At 36.8% G+C, this 17,143-nt stretch overlaps 2 protein-coding genes across 8 annotated transcripts in view; one reads left to right on the top strand and one right to left on the bottom strand.

The window, feature by feature from the left end:
* Positions 1-2,523, bottom strand: part of LOC126821175 (poly(rC)-binding protein 3) — a 185,617-nt gene extending 183,094 nt beyond the window's left edge. For 3 of the 4 annotated variants that reach the window (XM_050549561.2, XM_050549569.2, XM_050549568.2), the window contains exon 1: positions 2,369-2,523. The gene's annotated coding sequence lies outside the window, so the exon portion shown is untranslated. The remainder of the gene's footprint in view (positions 1-2,368) is intronic. The other variant, XM_050549564.2, reaches the window with a different exon arrangement.
* The window catches only part of LOC126821152 (molybdenum cofactor sulfurase), an 88,551-nt gene that overhangs the window by 15,921 nt on the left and 55,487 nt on the right, over positions 1-17,143 (top strand). The window contains exons 1-2 of one of the 4 annotated variants that reach the window (XM_050549503.2): positions 2,738-2,914; positions 15,051-15,162. The exons of 1 other annotated variant lie outside the window; for it this stretch is intronic. In XM_050549503.2, the coding sequence (XP_050405460.1) occupies positions 15,132-15,162 (31 nt within the window). In that variant the 5' untranslated portion in view covers positions 2,738-2,914; positions 15,051-15,131. Of the gene's footprint in view, positions 1-2,737; positions 2,915-15,050; positions 15,176-17,143 lie in introns of those variants that run through there. 2 more of the 4 variants (XM_050549500.2, XM_050549504.1) reach the window with 2 other exon arrangements.

The following is a 17,143-nucleotide window of genomic DNA, read 5'->3' as shown; positions in this document are numbered from 1 at the left end:
CAGTATTATATCAATGAAATGTTAAATTATATTTGTGTGCAACATGAAAATTCTTAAACAGAATATTACACTTATCATAAAACGATTTAGCCCTGTGTCAGAGTTATCAATTTTTGCAGGACTATATCTTGTTGATTCTATTTGAAGTATTCTTAGCCATGTTTCCTGTATATATGTATATATAGCAAAAGGACCTTCATTAGCAAGACACTTAACGTCTTGTTAATGGAAAAATTGAGTACTCTATGTTTAGATAGTTCATGTTCAATTTCATGCTACAATGAGTCCTTTTTTGCACAAGAAACAATATGATGTTATGTTTAACCAAACTCTAATGGCTATGCTAAAAGGAAAGTTGGATTCTGAAAATATCACATCAACATCGATCTGTTTTTCTTTTCAATAAATCTGCTCAGGGTACCTTTTGTTGTAGATTTCAAAATTGTTTGCTTTCATACATAAAGGCTTTATTATAATGTGCAAGTGGTTGAAGGATAATTTCAATGCACCACTACAGGTTATAAGATATGACATGTCTTTCCATTTTATCAAGATGTAATGTATTGATCATTTTACACATCCATCAATCACACAAATATTTCATTTTTCAAAACTCTTTCAAAAGTCAAAGTGTGTCAAATATTGGGTGAAAATCTGACATGCTGCAAAAACTCATGTATGATTCAACTTTTTTGTGTATAAACATTGTTTTGGCTAAATATAGCTACTATCTAAACAAAGGTAGGTCCATACATCTAGGCTAAAGATTAGGCCAATATGTAAATTTTCGTTATTTAGACAATCTTTCAGTTAGTTACAAATAATTTACAAAATGAAATGGGGTTCTACACAAAATAATTTACATTCAGCAATATATATATATATACAATGTAGATGTATCAATTATGAGTAAATTTACATTGCAGTCGGGCTCTTTTTTGTGATTCTTGCGCTTACAAGTATTTCCCATACTTGTAAATCAACTAGTTAAAATCATTACTTAAAACTACAAATATTTCTTTTAAAACAATGATAAAGATTGCTGATACCCGTGAACACAGCGGTATTTTATTTTCAAATTGATCTAACAGCCAGCTAATTTCTTTGCAGACTTAGCACACGCATTCTTCGGTCTCAATGGCGCGCGAGGCCACGAGCCGACGAAATAAAAATAAGTGAATATTGATTCGAACATTACCCAAATGCAACTGGTGTATATGTGTCTTTTAAGTGATAAGTATAGATTTTTTATTTCGTGAAATACCTGTTTAATTCCCCATAATGGATTTAATCTTCTTTGGAATTTATTCGCCAAAAGACTTGCTTATCACGTCGCATTTTACACCCAATGATTTGACGCACGTCAAAGCGCCATCAATTTAACTGGGCCAGATTTTGTGATATCACTGACCACATTGGCACCGTTTCTCCATCGATCCATAAAATAAGAGAAACAATGAAGTCATTTCGGTATATCAACCTTTATTTCAGGTTCACAAAATAATATTAGCCATATCTGTTTTCAGGCGATATTCTCCGGTAAATGTATATCACCTTGCACGATTCCTAGCAGACGAATCGTGAGTAGTCATACACATAAGCGAGAACTTGTAAATAACTCACTGCCGACAGATCGAATTTCTCCTCATGGGTATATCTTTCAAGCAGGATAAACCCGCCACTAGACATTACAAGAGTTCAATCCATACGACCAGGGTTAAATTTATTGTTAACGCTGAACACAAAATTAAACATAACACATATTTCGTTATTCTGTCACACAAACAAGATATAAATGTTGTATCTGTCTTTCGCCTAAGTATATTATCGACGTAATAATATACTATTGAGAAAACGTATCCTATCACTACAGTTGTGATCTTTCCAACATCTGGGCGCTATTATTGACGTTGCTGTTCGGAATTTTCGCACACCTTTTTGACACCATTATATATTATCTTCTTTCTTCATAATAATACTGTATATGATCGCCGCAGCTTTTATTTCCACATTTTCACTCACTGCGTTCGCAATCATTAAGAGGGTTGCAAATAAAAAGCTCGGGAAGATTTGTGACTAAAAAGGGTTATTTTTTCTAGAAATTAAATAACTACTTAAATTATATGGATATATCCCTGAAAACCATGGAATAGCGGGTATACAGGTTAAGTCATGTGCATGCAAGATTCTATTGACACTGAAGGTGTGGGGGCGGGCGGTTAGGTTACGCTGATTTCTCAGAAAATATAGCGTTAACAAGTTGGTAAGTCGCCTAAAAACAAACCGTTAAAACATGACATTGGGAATAAGAAAAAAAGATTAAAGAAAGGTTTTTAGAGGAAAAAGGAATTAAGTGAATAACACATACCTGGGTATACTAGCAAAGGGTATCTGGGCAAATATAGAGCAGGCACAGACACAGTCGGGAACGAAGGATGGTTTTAAATAAGTATGAGGATAAGAGTGCGATGAGTGAAGTCAGTGGCACGGCACCCAATAAGATCTGTATACTTGCGCTCATAACATATCGATTACTCGTGTATTCTTACGCTAATAATTCCAAGGCTGCTGCGTAATATAAGAAAAGACAGTGTTTTACCGGCTTTATTATACCATGAAACATTACATTTAATTACATTACATTAGGTTTCATTGCTGTGACCCGTTCTCCAGAACGGCATTCGTGCAGAGAATTGAGAACTACATTTCGGTCAAAGGTTATAACGGGACCATGTGACTAACGGTTCACGGTGAGAGAGAAGACACCGTAAACGCGATATCCCCAGTCAGATATGAAATCGACCTGCTATAATCTCATACAGCATGTCAGTCAAGTTTAGTGATATGGATTTTTCAAGATTTTATAATGCACACATTGAAGCTATAAGAGGTACCGAATTCCCAGGTCTTGGAGGTAATATACAAGCTAAATCATCACATCATTTCACACCAATATATGCTGTCACACCAATGCTGTCAAACCCAGTTAACCCGACTTTGCAACAACACATATCTCACAATAGCAGACGACTTTTTTCGCGGAATCAAAAAAAATGCCCAAAATATATTTTCATTTCGTGACAATGCCATATTATGACCAACTTGTATTTTACAATAAATCCTTATACATTTCTAACGAAAGAGCATACACTAAATATATCCTGCATATCCTTGAGTGTGACAGTTTATTGATAATAATAGGCTATGTTTTACCTTGCTGTCATGCATTATATATATTTCACCCCCAGCAGTTAAATATAAAGTATCAAATAATCTCCATTTTATAAATAATATACCTCAGCAGAAGCCAAATATTTCACACATTGTTGCAATGGGTTTTATTCCTGATACCTACATATAAAAAGAAATAATAAGATAACATATGAAATGTCAATGTGTCATTACGTTTTTACACAGTGTTGAAATAAACTGGGCTACTGTTCCCATAATAGTGATAGTTGGGAAATGGGAAACATTGATAATTTCTGTGTCACACCAAAGCAATATTGAAACTTTCTGTAAGAAATATATATATTAATAAGTAAACAGTTATTTTAAAGTCTTTTCAAATTTAACAAAGTAATAAGTTCTTGCCATGTCATACTAGACCCACTACGTATTAAATGAACTTTTCATTGTGGTAATACCTGCTATAAGTGAGAAGAGAACATGCTTTAGAATGAAATTGGCCGAGAATCTCAGTAGAAATTGGATGTTTTTCTGACCATACAATATTCAAATAACCAATGCTTATTGTACCCCGCCTTTTGAAGAAAGCAGGAGACTATTAAAATGGGTTCGTCCGTCCGTCTGCCTGTCCGTCACACTTTTTGGGACACAATAACTCTCCTTCTAATTGAGCTAGGATGTTCAAACTTGGTGTAGGGGTTTATTAGGTTCATGCCTTGATTAGTTCAAAGATAAGCATTTTCTGCTTAGGATAAGCAGAGGTAAGCAATTTGATTGGTTGATGCTTTGGGACACGATAACGTTAGTTCTAATTGAGTGAGAGTGCATGATGAAAAGTTCCATCACAACAATACCATGACTAAGTTTAATAATGAACATTTTCTGCTGAGGGTAAGCAGAGCGATAAGCAATTGGATTGGTCAAGACTTTGGAACACACTAACTCTCCTTCTAATTGAGGTAGAATTTTCAAACTTGCTGTAGGCGTTCATTAGGTGAATACCTTGATGAATTTTGATGATAAACATTGTCGGTAAGCAGAGATAAGCAATTTGATTGGTTGATGCTTTTGGGCACGATAACTTTGGTTATAATCAGTGGCGGCGCCAGTCGTCGGTGATTGGAGGGGCAAAGCTCGGGCAAAGTCCAAGGTTAATGTCAAACGAACGGACTTGCGAATCTCAACGAATTCCCGTTGTGAGCGCCAAAGTAGCGAGTCCATTGGGGACCTCACCAAGAAAATTTTGAAAAATAGACTGTCGGAATGCCCCCCCTTGCTCCGCCACCCTGGCGCCGCCACTGGTTATAATTAAGTGAGAGCTATGAAACTCTGTCTGAGTATAGATTCATTATATCATTACCTTGACTAAGTTTGATGAGAATTTTCTGCTTAGGCTAAGGAACGACAAGCAATTTGATTGGTCAAGACTTTGGAACATAACAACTCGGCTTTTAATTGAGGTAGAATGTTTAAACTTGATATTGATGTTCATTAGGTGAATGTCTTGACTGAGTTCATTGATTAACATTTCCCACTATAGCTAAGCAGAGCAAAGCAATTTCCTTGACTTTGATTCTATCTGATAGAGAGTGATGAAACTTAGTGTATAGTTGATAATCATTTTGATTGTTTGATACTTTTGAAAAAGTTAAACGTGCAGTTAATTGATATGTGTCATCTATTTATTTCGGGATTTGGGCGGGGGACATCAGCCTCACTGTTGGCTTGTTTCTCTACATATGGATCCTTATATGAAAATTGACATGTTTTAAACTATTCCACCCGGTTTCATAGAGTGTTTAGTGATTTTCCCTGGAGCTAGCCAGTCCTAAATCTTATGGTAAATCACCATTCCTGCTTTATGAATTAAACCTTCTGCCTGCATGATGTCCGAGTCTAAATGAGAATACCTGGAACATTACCGGAATTTATCAAATATTTGTTGAATGAGACTTACAATGTCAGTGGGTTTTTTTTCTGATACTTGTATGGCCAAGTGTTTGTTTTATGGTTTGTGTGAGGTACTCCTGCATTTCTCTTTACAAGTACAGTGTATACACATGTATTTTCATAGTTATCATATGATTTGAAACAAGATTCATCTATCAAAAAATAAATACAAAAACCACTATTCCTTTTTTTCAAAGATAAATGGTTTGGAAAGATGTCAAAACCATAAAAATTGTCAATAAATGTGAACTATAGTAAAATAACACGTAGAATGTTGATGATTTGTGAAAAATTGTCGAAGACAACATGAAAATAAATACCCCATTGACCAATTAAATAGATTTTAATGATTTAATTGCATGTTAAATGCATCAGTCGTTTAAACCAACTTCCCTAAATGTTGCCAGATTTTATTTTTGCTTATTTGGAAACAGTAAGTAAAAAAAAAGATAATGTTACTCAGAAAATTCATGCTAAATTCTTATTTGAAAAAAAAAAGCTTCACATTGATATATTTATTTATGTGTAAAAAATAAATAATCAATTTGTGACTTGGGTTGAATGTTAGCAAATCTTAATAGAGAAAATCAATAAACTTGACTTCAGTCTTTTTTTCCATATCCACATATTTTATACATTTCACAAGTAAAAATACAGGATTCAGATTTTATTACCCAATCCGTGGATCTTGATAAACGTTTTGGTTTCAGAGAATTTCCATAATATTACCATTAATCAAATTTGTCTTGATTAGGACAATCACACAACAATGGGAGTAATTCCCTAGTAGTAACTGTAAACTGTGGTTGTTACAGTCTGGCTGTAAACCTATATGATTTGTGGACTTTCTTGTTTGGATTTTTTTTTCTGTTCAAAATTTGGAGCCCCCTAAAACCAATATTCAAGTTGGAGTTGTATGGCTGAATGGTTAGCACATGCGTGCTGTATCATAAAGTCTGTCATTGAGTCAACTGGCGTGGTTTCGAATCCCCGGTTGTACGTGACAAGGAGTAGGGTTGCCTGTCCAACCTCGTGGGTTTTCTCCGGGTCCTCCGGTTTCCTCCCACTGCTAAAGACCCCTATGCACAAGCGAATTATGGAAATAAAATTGAACCATATGTTAGTCCTGAAATGACCTAGTTTGTGTCGAGTGGACGTTAAACCCCATTTCTCTCTCTCTCTCAAGTCCCACAGCAGGCCAAATGGATCTGAAGTAGTCCAAACTACCAAGTCTTAAAGAGCACATAAAATGGCTAAACAAAATTTTATGTACGATACTTATAGCCAGTGGTTACTATATACACTTTACTGCAAGTTCGCAGCAATCTTATTAAAATTAATTGAGCCATCTTCATTCAAAGTTGCAGATATAGACCTCCATTTAAAACTACTTTGCTAATTATCGAAAACACGCTTAATGCCCTCGAACGCCAGTGACGTCACAGTGACCCATATTAGAAATGTTAATTCCTTAATTACCATATGCACAGCTGGGACGTGTACTCGTTAACGTCTGACCGATTCCTTAATCCCCCAATAAAATAAAACAATTAACTACGGAATAATTAGCATAGCTTAAAAAAGTGATTTAACTTTAGAATTTGTTTTATAAATGCCATATTTCTGTATCATTTTGATCAGAACATATTGGAGCAAGCCAACAATACATCTACAATTATATGTTTCCAATTAAAACAAGATCTGTGTGTGAAATTGTTATCGACACCGCTAATATATGAACACCAATTAATTATGTCTCCTTTTACGAAACAAATGGGTTTCAAGTAATAATCATATAAATTTAGTTCATCAAGATTTGATATAAGTATGCTATTGGTCATTTATTAAATGGAGGAAGAATATTTAGAGTGATCCTCTTAATAGTAGTTTTTTTCGATTTGGACAAGATCTGTCATGACAAATGAATGCTATCACCCCATCACATATGTTTTATCTATATTTATCTTACGCAAGTCACTCTTTTTGTAATGAAACATCTACAACACATGCAGCATATTCACATTTCCTCAAGCAGTGTTATAATTTAGAACTAATCAAAATGAGAATAGTACATTAACTTTCATATGTTAGTGATCTATGTCCAGTACATTAATACGATATTATAGACAGGTTGATTTAATTAAATTGTTTACACTTACTTAACGGGTTGAAAATTGGTAAAAAACACAAAATAAAAACGCCTGTGTATATCAAAAGTCACCTTAAAATTGGTAGAAACACAAAATAAAAAAGTCCTTGTATATAAAAAGGATCATATACGGCACTAACAATAGATAAGATCCCTCTTCTTGTATGGGGTTTGCTGTTTAAGTTTATTTGAAATGTTAAGAGTCCGACGAAACATCCCATAGTAACCCTAAGGCCCTTTCTATAACCGGGTCATCTTATAATAGAGATATATGCGACACTTTACCATGTTCAGCAAGCGGAATTGAGTCCTGAACGAATGCACTATTACTTATCCACTTATGGAGGTGAAAGCCTCCTAATTTACAAAGTTTTGTGAGATCCTGTACAATGCCTACAACCTCATCCTCTGTAAGATCTGTCGATTTTAATAAGTCGTCGACATAAAGATCATTTAAAACACTTTGGCAAACGTAGTCATTAAATCCATGAGAATTGTTTTTCGCAGTAGTTTTTAAGGCAAAGTTGGCACAGCTTAGGGAAGAAACCTCCCGAAAAAGATGAGTAGTCATTTGACATTGTTTTAAGGTTCCTCAGACAGATCACCATTAGGCCACCACAAAAATCGTAAACTGTTTCTCTGTTTCGGTGGGACCTTTACCTGAAAGAACATTCCTTCAATGTCTGCCATAACTGCTATTTTACCTAAACAAAAAAGCAATAATACACCTAATAAAGTGTAAGCTAAATCTGGACCAGATTGTACTGGGGGGGTTGTACCTGGGGAACAAATTGCCTGCATGGCATCTTTACCATAAATAAGATCTGATAATTTTCTAGATTTTTTGCGGATAAACTTAACAAAATCCTCAACAGAGGGAATACGATTAGCATCCTTAACCCTTAAAGCTACATTTCTCCACCAATCTTGAAGATAATAAGGCAACTTACTGACTAATTGCTTTAGATTCTCAGCATAATCTAAGATTTTTACAGAATTAATGTTTTTAACAGCATTTAAACATTCTGTTAAGAAAATACCATATTCGTTCAATGGTTTTGCATTATCAGATTTGATAGGGGGCCACTTTAATGCTTTATTAACAAAGGTTGAAGCAATAATATCCGTATCACCATAGTGTTCATTAAATTCTCTAAGGGCAGAATTAAAGGCTATCTCAGCATGAAGATAACTGAGTCCAGAGACAATGCAGTGGGGTTGACCATAAGTATAATTTTCTAAAATATTAAGCCTGTCTTCAAAATTGTCACAGAATATCAAAACATTGGAATTCAATTGTCTCATAAACCTATTATACTCAATTGGATCACCTCCAAATTTCTTGACATCAATTTGAGGTTTCTTAAGAGACCTTATAAGATCATGGTTAAAATTATAATTAGGATTAACTTTAACAAAATTTGAAGCACCATTTGAGTTGCTTAAATTCACACTTAATTGCTTATCAGACATTTGACAAGTGTATGAAGAGCCCTTTGTAAAGGTTTACAATCTTGGTTACTAACAAAATTTGGAACACCACTTGAGTTGCTTAAATTGACATGTAATTGTTTAACATAAGTTTGACAGAAGTGTGAAGAACCCTTTTTTGAAAGTTCACGATCTATATTATCTCTAATTTCTCTTTCTCTAGTTGCTGTCTCTTTTCTAACAATTTCTGTTTTTCTAACAATACTGCCCGTTCTTGCTCTTGTCGAATTCTGATCAATGATATATCAGTATACCAAGAACTGGATTTTGTAGATTTTCTGCTTCCATGGTTACTGGCACTGTCTTCAGGTTTGATCTGAGAGTCAGTTCTTTGGAGTTCAAACCATTCTTCAACATAATTTCGAAACCTTGTGACCTCACTTTCGAATGTTTGCAAATCAGGACTGTCCAATTTTATAAATTCAGTTTCATTTACACAGACTTGATACTGTTCATAAAGACTCAACCATTCTTTATATTTTGATCTAACAGTTTCTATATCAATTCCAGATATTATCAGAAGAGTTATATCTTTGTTTTTAATATTTAGCTTGTTAATAAGGGCTTCAATATTAGTATTTCTAACTTTACTGCTTGTTGAATGGCAAGACACATAGCATTCGGGCCGGACATTTTGATTAGAGTCTGGCAGAAACACGCACTCAGGTATTAAGTCAATACCTGGACTTAACAAGCACGAACTTAACAAGTTTCCACCAGTACTGTTCCTTTGTAACACACCCTCAGATGTTTTGACAACACCTGGACTTAACAAGGGTGGACTTAACAAGCTACTACGAGGAGAGTTCTCAGGAAACACACGCTCAGATACTGGCTCAGATACTGTGTGACGTATATCTGGACTTAAGAAGCGTGGACTATTTATATCTGAAAAAAACTCACGCAACGATTTCTGGTCAAAACCGAGACTTAACATGCGTTGACTTAACAAGTTCTCAGCAGACACACTTCTTCTGTGATTTGGATCCATTTCCAAACAAATAATATACTGGTTCCAATTGAAATCTGGTAATAATTTGCTAATTAAAATGTAGCTGCTGCTAACTAGACATAGGTTTGCGGTAGGTTTGCTGAATAATTTTCTAAACATCGGAACAATATTCTTCGATGACAATGTTTAATGACAATAATATTTCAGTACATCAATCTCATAACATGACAAGTCAACAGGACATAGATCTGAACTGCAGATTCAGACTAACATCATTTTAACATCACATCAGCAAAGACATTCTTCTAAATTAATTATGACATTATTACTTCATTTCAATATCATTTGACGTATGGGAAAACTCACACATTAGCTGCAACAAGACAAAAGGCAACAATAAGAACACACTCCAACATCTAAAGATCTAAACTTAATCTGTCGTGGACTAGACTCTGTGCCTAAAATTTAGGCCTTTTCTTCATACTGTCAAATAATAGATTTCCAACAAGATAAATATTTTACGTTAATTAAACTTCATGGTCACAGCTTAGACAGATATCATGCTAACATCAATACAAATACATTTTCATATGAAATGACACACATCAAAACATAATCATTTCATGAATTATTTGCTATAATCATCGCTATGGCATGGGGCTATGGCTGCCAATTTGCAACATGTGGGCAGGAAGTAAATAACATTCTAATAAATTTACAAATACACCTCAATATATGACTTAGATGGCAGGAATGTTTAAGCACATTAAAGAGGGGTGTTTTATCTACTTTTTTACATAAATTTAGTTTACATACCAAATTGTGTCCTACCAAAACTATAAATTTCAATTGGAACTAGACCAGCGTGTTTGGCAACTTCAAAAACATACCAAAAAAACGTGTGCGAGTAATTACGTAATACGTCATTAGTATTTGCGTACTGGGCATATTCTTTTGGGCTCTACATACACACAAGACCTACTGGAGAGGCGTTAATTGTCAATTCTTTTCGGGTCATTTTTGTGTGAAGTCTACATATGTCAAAAGAAACAAACTGACCAGCACTAAACCCACTAGAGTGCTACAATATTCTGAAAATGTGTAAAAATCAGTATTTTTCATGCGATTCTTCTTTTACTGATGACAGACGACCATCTTCAAGAGTTTAAATGACCACAGATTATCAACATTAGTATTAGATTTTTTTCATTTGAGCGATTTCGTCCCAGATATGTTATTTTGGTTAAAAATCATAATGTTTTTGTGACCAAATCGGACGTTCATGATCATTGTAGGGAAGGGGCGTAACCATAGGCCTACGGGGAAATTTTTGACTGGGGGGGCGGTGGTGGTTGGTGCCCAAAAAATGTAGTTAGGTTCTTAGTATGTTACATAATAATAATAAATTCGCTGTTAAATTGGACACATTCAAAAAGACAAATATTTTTTTATACAACTTTTACAAAGTACAATTGTGTGCCCAAATTTTCCCAGCATTTGGTGCCCAAAATGGGGGGGCAGCCACCCCCCCAGCTCCCCCAGCTCGTACGCCTATGGGCGTAACTGGTGTATAATTTTTCAGAATCAGACAACGATTATTCTCATTTGTATTCTGTAGTTAGTAGCAGGGAATTGTATAAATGTATGGGTTGGCATGGCAAGATTTTATATCAGCACAATCTGACTAAAGCAGAGTTTTTTCACCAATTACCAACGATTATTTTCAAATGACCACTGATCATTACCATTATTATAATGTTTCGTTATTTGAACATGCCTGTCAAATTGGGTATTTTAGTAAAAAATCATAACGTTTTCGTGACAAAATCAGGCTTTCACGCTCGCTGGATAGCCGAAGGGAAGATCATAAGTCGTACATAATTTTGCAGTGATCAGACCACGGTTATTGAGATCTGTATTTAGGAGCAGATCATCGTATAGATTTATGGGATGGCATTACTATCATAAACTTGATATATCTATACTCAGCCAAATTAAAAACTTGACACTGATGAATTTCAACAAATTAAAATTGTTATTTTCATCTTTGTTAGAAAATGCCGCGCCTTTCAAATGTAGAACATCTACGTGCTATAGGTAGGCTCTATGCTGGTCAGTCTGTGGTCACTGTTGCAAGAGCCTTTAATTGTTCACACCAGACAATAATTAATCTTAGAATGAGAGTGCTTCAAACTGGAACTATTGCCGACCGCCCAAGGGCAGGAGCGCCAGGTGTGACGTCACTCCAGGAAGATCAAGCAATAAGATTACGTCATCTTAGAAACAGATTTGTCACTGCAACCTCCACAAGTAGAGAGATGTTTGGTGGAAGGGTAACTGCACAAACTGTTCGAAATCGCTTGCAGACTGCTGGTCTTCGAGCTCGGAGGCCCTATAATGGACCAATATTAACACCTCTTCATCGCCGTAATCGACTTGTGTGGGCCACAAGACACATAAGATTTACTCAAAGACAGTGGAATTTGGTTGTCTTTAGTGACGAATCTCGATTCACTTTGAGATTTCCCGATGGCAGGGCCCAAGTGTACCGCAGACGAGGTGAATGTTACGCTCAAGTATGCGTCAGAGAAGTTGACCGATTGGTGGCATCATGGTTTGGGGTTCTTTTTGTGCACATAGACTTTCTCCTCTTGTTGTTGTTCAAGGGAACTTAAATGCTGTCCAGTACAGGGATCAGATTTTGCAACCTGTTCTTCTTCCGTTTATGCAGAGATAAGGGCCTGGACTAACGTTTCAACAAGACAATGCTCGACCCCATACAGCAATTGCTACCCAGAATTTTTTAAGAAATGCCGGTGTCCAAGTCCTGGATTGGCCGTCGCTTAGCCCCTACCATAATCCTATTGAACACATCTGGGACGAACTGGGTCGACGTGTTCGTCAGCAGGTGAATCCACCACTGACGTTGCAGAATCTTCAACATGCTCTTGCTGAGCAGTGGCGACGTCTTCCTCTGTTAGTGTTTACTAATGTTCTGAGATCCATGAGAAGACGTTGTGTGTGGGGGGTACTGTGACATCACAAACGTTATCAATGTCAAGGACTTTCGGGGAGACGTATTCTTGCTTTCTGTTGATGTCAAGGTCGTCTGTGCACAACATAACACTAAAATAGTTGCCTTAAACCAAATATTAAAAATCTACTCCCGAAAATCCCGAGTGTCAAGTTTTTAATTTGGCTGAGTATATTATCCACATTCTCATGTAAGAAGAACCACAAGAAAAAATATTTTTAAGTGTTCATGGAGAGGCATTTAATATCTGGCAGTGTCTTTGTTTAGGAGACCGTCATGCTTTCCATATTTTGATCCCCGAAGTGGAAGATGGCATAGATCACAACAGGTTTTATGGCACTGCAGACAATCCAGGATAATTCTGACTGTACATGCCAACCTCCAGCATATACCTATGTTCGAGCAGAAGTGTTCACTAAGTCCGGTGGCTGAAGTGGGGGAATCGCCACCCAAGCTGTGAATTTATGAGACCAAGTTTTTCTAGACCAGTTTTTTGCGTAGATTCCGAATTTGGGTGGTGATCGGGCATTTAAGGGGGCGTTTTCAAGATATGGGGCGTCCAATGTCTACAATTGGGGGGAAATGTCATTATGTTGACATAAATGATTATCATGTTATATATACTATTCAAAAAAAGTAGGGGATATTTGATTTTTAAGTGTTATTAAAGTCACCTAATGAAACTGACGAAGAAACAAATGACAAAATGAAATGAAGTTCACATTCATCGATTTATTCCAAATGATCGTTAGACTAAGTAAGGCACAGACTGACCATTATAAGGGTAAAATGATACCCGGGGTCAAACAGCAAAGTTACCACAGCATCACAACCAAGTCAGTAACGGGTAAATCCTCCTCTGTTTGCCAAACAAGCATTGATCCGACGTGGCATACTCCTAATGAGACGTCTAAGGTCATTTTGGTCCAGATTGTCCCATTCCTGTTGCAACGCAGCAGCAAGTTCTTGGACATTGGCAGGACGTTGTTGACGTTGACGTAACCTCTGTCCAAGCATGTCCCAGACATGCTCGATGGGGGAGAGGTCGGGACTCAGTGCTGGCCAAGGTAATGTGGTGATGTTCTGTTGTTGGAGGTAACCTGTAACGATCCTGGCCCTGTGACATCTTGCGTTGTCATCCTGGAAGATGAAACGGCGGCCATGACGTCGTGCGAACGGCACAACATGGACTGCCAAGATGTTGTCCCGGTAGTACTGGCCTGTAACACGCCCTGCAACAACATGTAAAGCCGTTCTTCCAGCAACAGTGATGCCTCCCCACACCATAACAGAACCACCCCCAAATCGATCATGTCTGATGACGTTAACGTCTTGGAAGCGCTCGTTTCGACGACGCCACACCCTCCTACGTCTGTCCAAAAAATCAACAGTGAACCATGACTCATCTGAAAACATCACATTGCTCCAGCGTCGATTATCCCAGTGTTGACGATCCCTACACCAACGACGTCTTGCCTGAATGTGATGATCTCTCAAACAAGGGATCACGCGAGGACGTCAGGCGCGAAGGTGACCCCTATGCAGTCGATTCAGAATCGTCTGGCCACTCACTCTCACACCAGTGTCTGTTTAAAGACGAGCGCTGATCTGATTTGCTGTGATGACACGATTTCTCAAGGCCAAGGTACGGATAAATCGATCCTGGGCTTGAGTTGTCGCCCTTGGTCGATCTGAGCGTGGTCTGTCCTGTACAGATTGTGTATCACGGTATCTGGACCATAGCCTGCTTATGACAGACTGAGAAACATTCATCGTCCGCGCCACAACCGCCTGTGTTGTGCCGATCTGTAGCATGCCAAGGGCACGTAACCTTTCATTTTGGGTAAGCCGACGCATATCAAAATTTGTTTTCTGGTCACTAAAACAATTAAACTGATGTTTCCACCCTGGAATTCAATGCCACAATGACTGTAACATTCAAAGTCAGAGTCGTGCAAATCTTGGGTTGGACCCCCATGATGATCCCAAGCATCACCTGCATTCCATGCGGTAGCTATTGGTGCGTTTGGGCGTCACATGTAACTGGAAATGTTTCTTCTGTTAGGTTCTATAGTGACTTTTTTCGTAGTCATTTGCATATTTTAGTATTATGCCCCCAAAATCAAATATCCCCTACTTTTATTGAATAGTATATTAATAAAACATAATTTTCTAGGACTGTCCTGTCCATCACTAAAGAAGTGTATATGATGCTTATCAACAGCTCGCATATATTCTTTGTATTTGCTTCAGATACCTATTCACATTGTAAATCTTCATTCCAGCCTTGTATCGCAGGATCATCTTGTTCGATCATTGGTTTTGCAGCCTGTCTCCATATTGTTGCAACATAATTGTTGCGTTTAATGTGCAGTAAAAGACTACTCAGGCAAGATGGTAATAAAGAAAGGTTTGTTATTTTTCATCACAATTAAAATTCCTCTAGAAAATCTTTCTTCTAGTGTCATCTACTGATGTAAATCGCCTTTCGCCGTCCATGGTACAAACATTTTTTTCTAAACCAGCAATTATGTCATCAGAAACATCATTTGTCTGTCCCAGCTCTTTAAAAATTGTTAGAAAGTTGGAAAAAGAAAGACAGATAGTCATTACCACTGAAAGCATGTAGGCCAAGATATTCTTGACACTTCAATACTAATCTTGATTGGATAAGAAAATATATCAAGATTAGTATTGAAAGTGTCGAGAATATCCTAGAACTGAGAACAAACCACGAGGACACCAAAATAGCTTACCTACTCCTCTTCGCATTGCAAATTAATGGAGGCGCTGAAACAAATTGTATTTTGCGTTCTTGCTAGGGCGAAATAGGCATCCCAATCATTCTCCTCGCAAACAATGATCCAAATATACACAGTCTGATCGATAATTAAACAGGCAAAGGTAAAAAATATCGCGGAAAGCGACCTACATCAGTAGATGACGCTAGAAGAAATATTTTCTGGGTGAAAAAATAATAGACCTTTCTTTATTACCACCTTTTCGTAGTGGTATCTGAAGCATATATGCAAAGCTCATTTCCCGCCAATTTTATTTAGAGATGGGCAGTCCTAGAAATTTATGTTTTATTAATATTTAACATGGTCATCATTTATGTCAACATAATCACATTTTCCCTCAATTGTAGACATTGGACCCCCCATAACTCGAAAACGCCCCCTCAAACACATGATCACCACCCCAGATTCGGAATCTACGCAAAAAACTGGTCTAGAAAAACTTTGTCTCATAAATTCACAGCTCGGGTGGCGATTCCTTCCTTCAGCCACTGGACTATTAAGATCCTGACCTGCCTTCCTATGTCCTTAGTTTTGGGACTCCATTTTAAATTTGCAATGATGTTTTGGCCTATATATGTCATCTTCTTCAGTAGATTTCAATATGGAATATATGTTGTCTCCTGATTTTCAATAACTAACTATCTATTAAAACTTCCAAATGTTTCTATACACTGATCAGCTTTAGATCATAAGGTATGTCATAGAGTTAAGTGGCATGGTTTCCATTACAAGCTTGTAGGTAACATGGTGTAGTGTTGTCTGTCCAATCTCACGGATTATTGAAATAAAACTGTATCATATGTTAGTGCCAAAATTACCTAGTTTGTGTTGAGTAGACCTTAACCCTTAACCGGTCTTTGTTGACTATAGTCACCATAATGTTATACAGCTAAGTGGTCACGGTCGACCACAGTAAGAACCTTTTTTATAAGCTGCATTTGAGTATTTAGTTTCGTATTTAATTGTCCCTCGCCTGTCTGTCTGTGTGTCTGTCCATCACTCTGTCTGTCCGTCATACTTTTTGGGACACAATAACTCTCTTTCTAATTGAGCTACAATGTTCAAACTTGGTGTAGGTGTTTATTAGGTCAATGCCTTGATGGAGTTCGAAGATGAGAATTTTCGGCTTAGTGTAAGCAGAGATAAGCAATTTGATTAGTTGACATACATGAGAGTGAGGACACTTGGAGTATAGTTTTATTACATCCATACCTTTACTAAGTTCGATTATGAATATTTTCTGCTGAGGGTAAGCAGAGCGATAAGCAATTTGATTGGTCGAGACTTTGGAACACAATAACTCTCCTTCTAATTGAGGTAGAATGTTTAAACTTGGTGTAGGCGTTCATTAGGTGAATCCCTTGGTGGAGTTCTATGATGAAGATTGTCTGCTTATGGTAAGCAGAAATAAGCAATCTGATTGGTTGATGCTTTGAGGTTCGATAACTTTGGTTATAATTAAGTGAGAGAGATGGAACTCTGAATATAGATTCATTATATCATTACCTTGACTAATTTTGATGGTGAGAATTTTCTGCTTAGGCTAAAGAGCGATAAGCAGTTTGATTGGTCAAGAC

This window comes from Patella vulgata, chromosome 5 (assembly GCF_932274485.2).
Source record: "Patella vulgata chromosome 5, xgPatVulg1.2, whole genome shotgun sequence".
NCBI classification, from domain to species: Eukaryota; Metazoa; Mollusca; class Gastropoda; family Patellidae; genus Patella; species Patella vulgata.
Note: the sequence above shows the minus strand (reverse complement) of the source record. Positions and strands in the feature narration are given on the sequence as shown.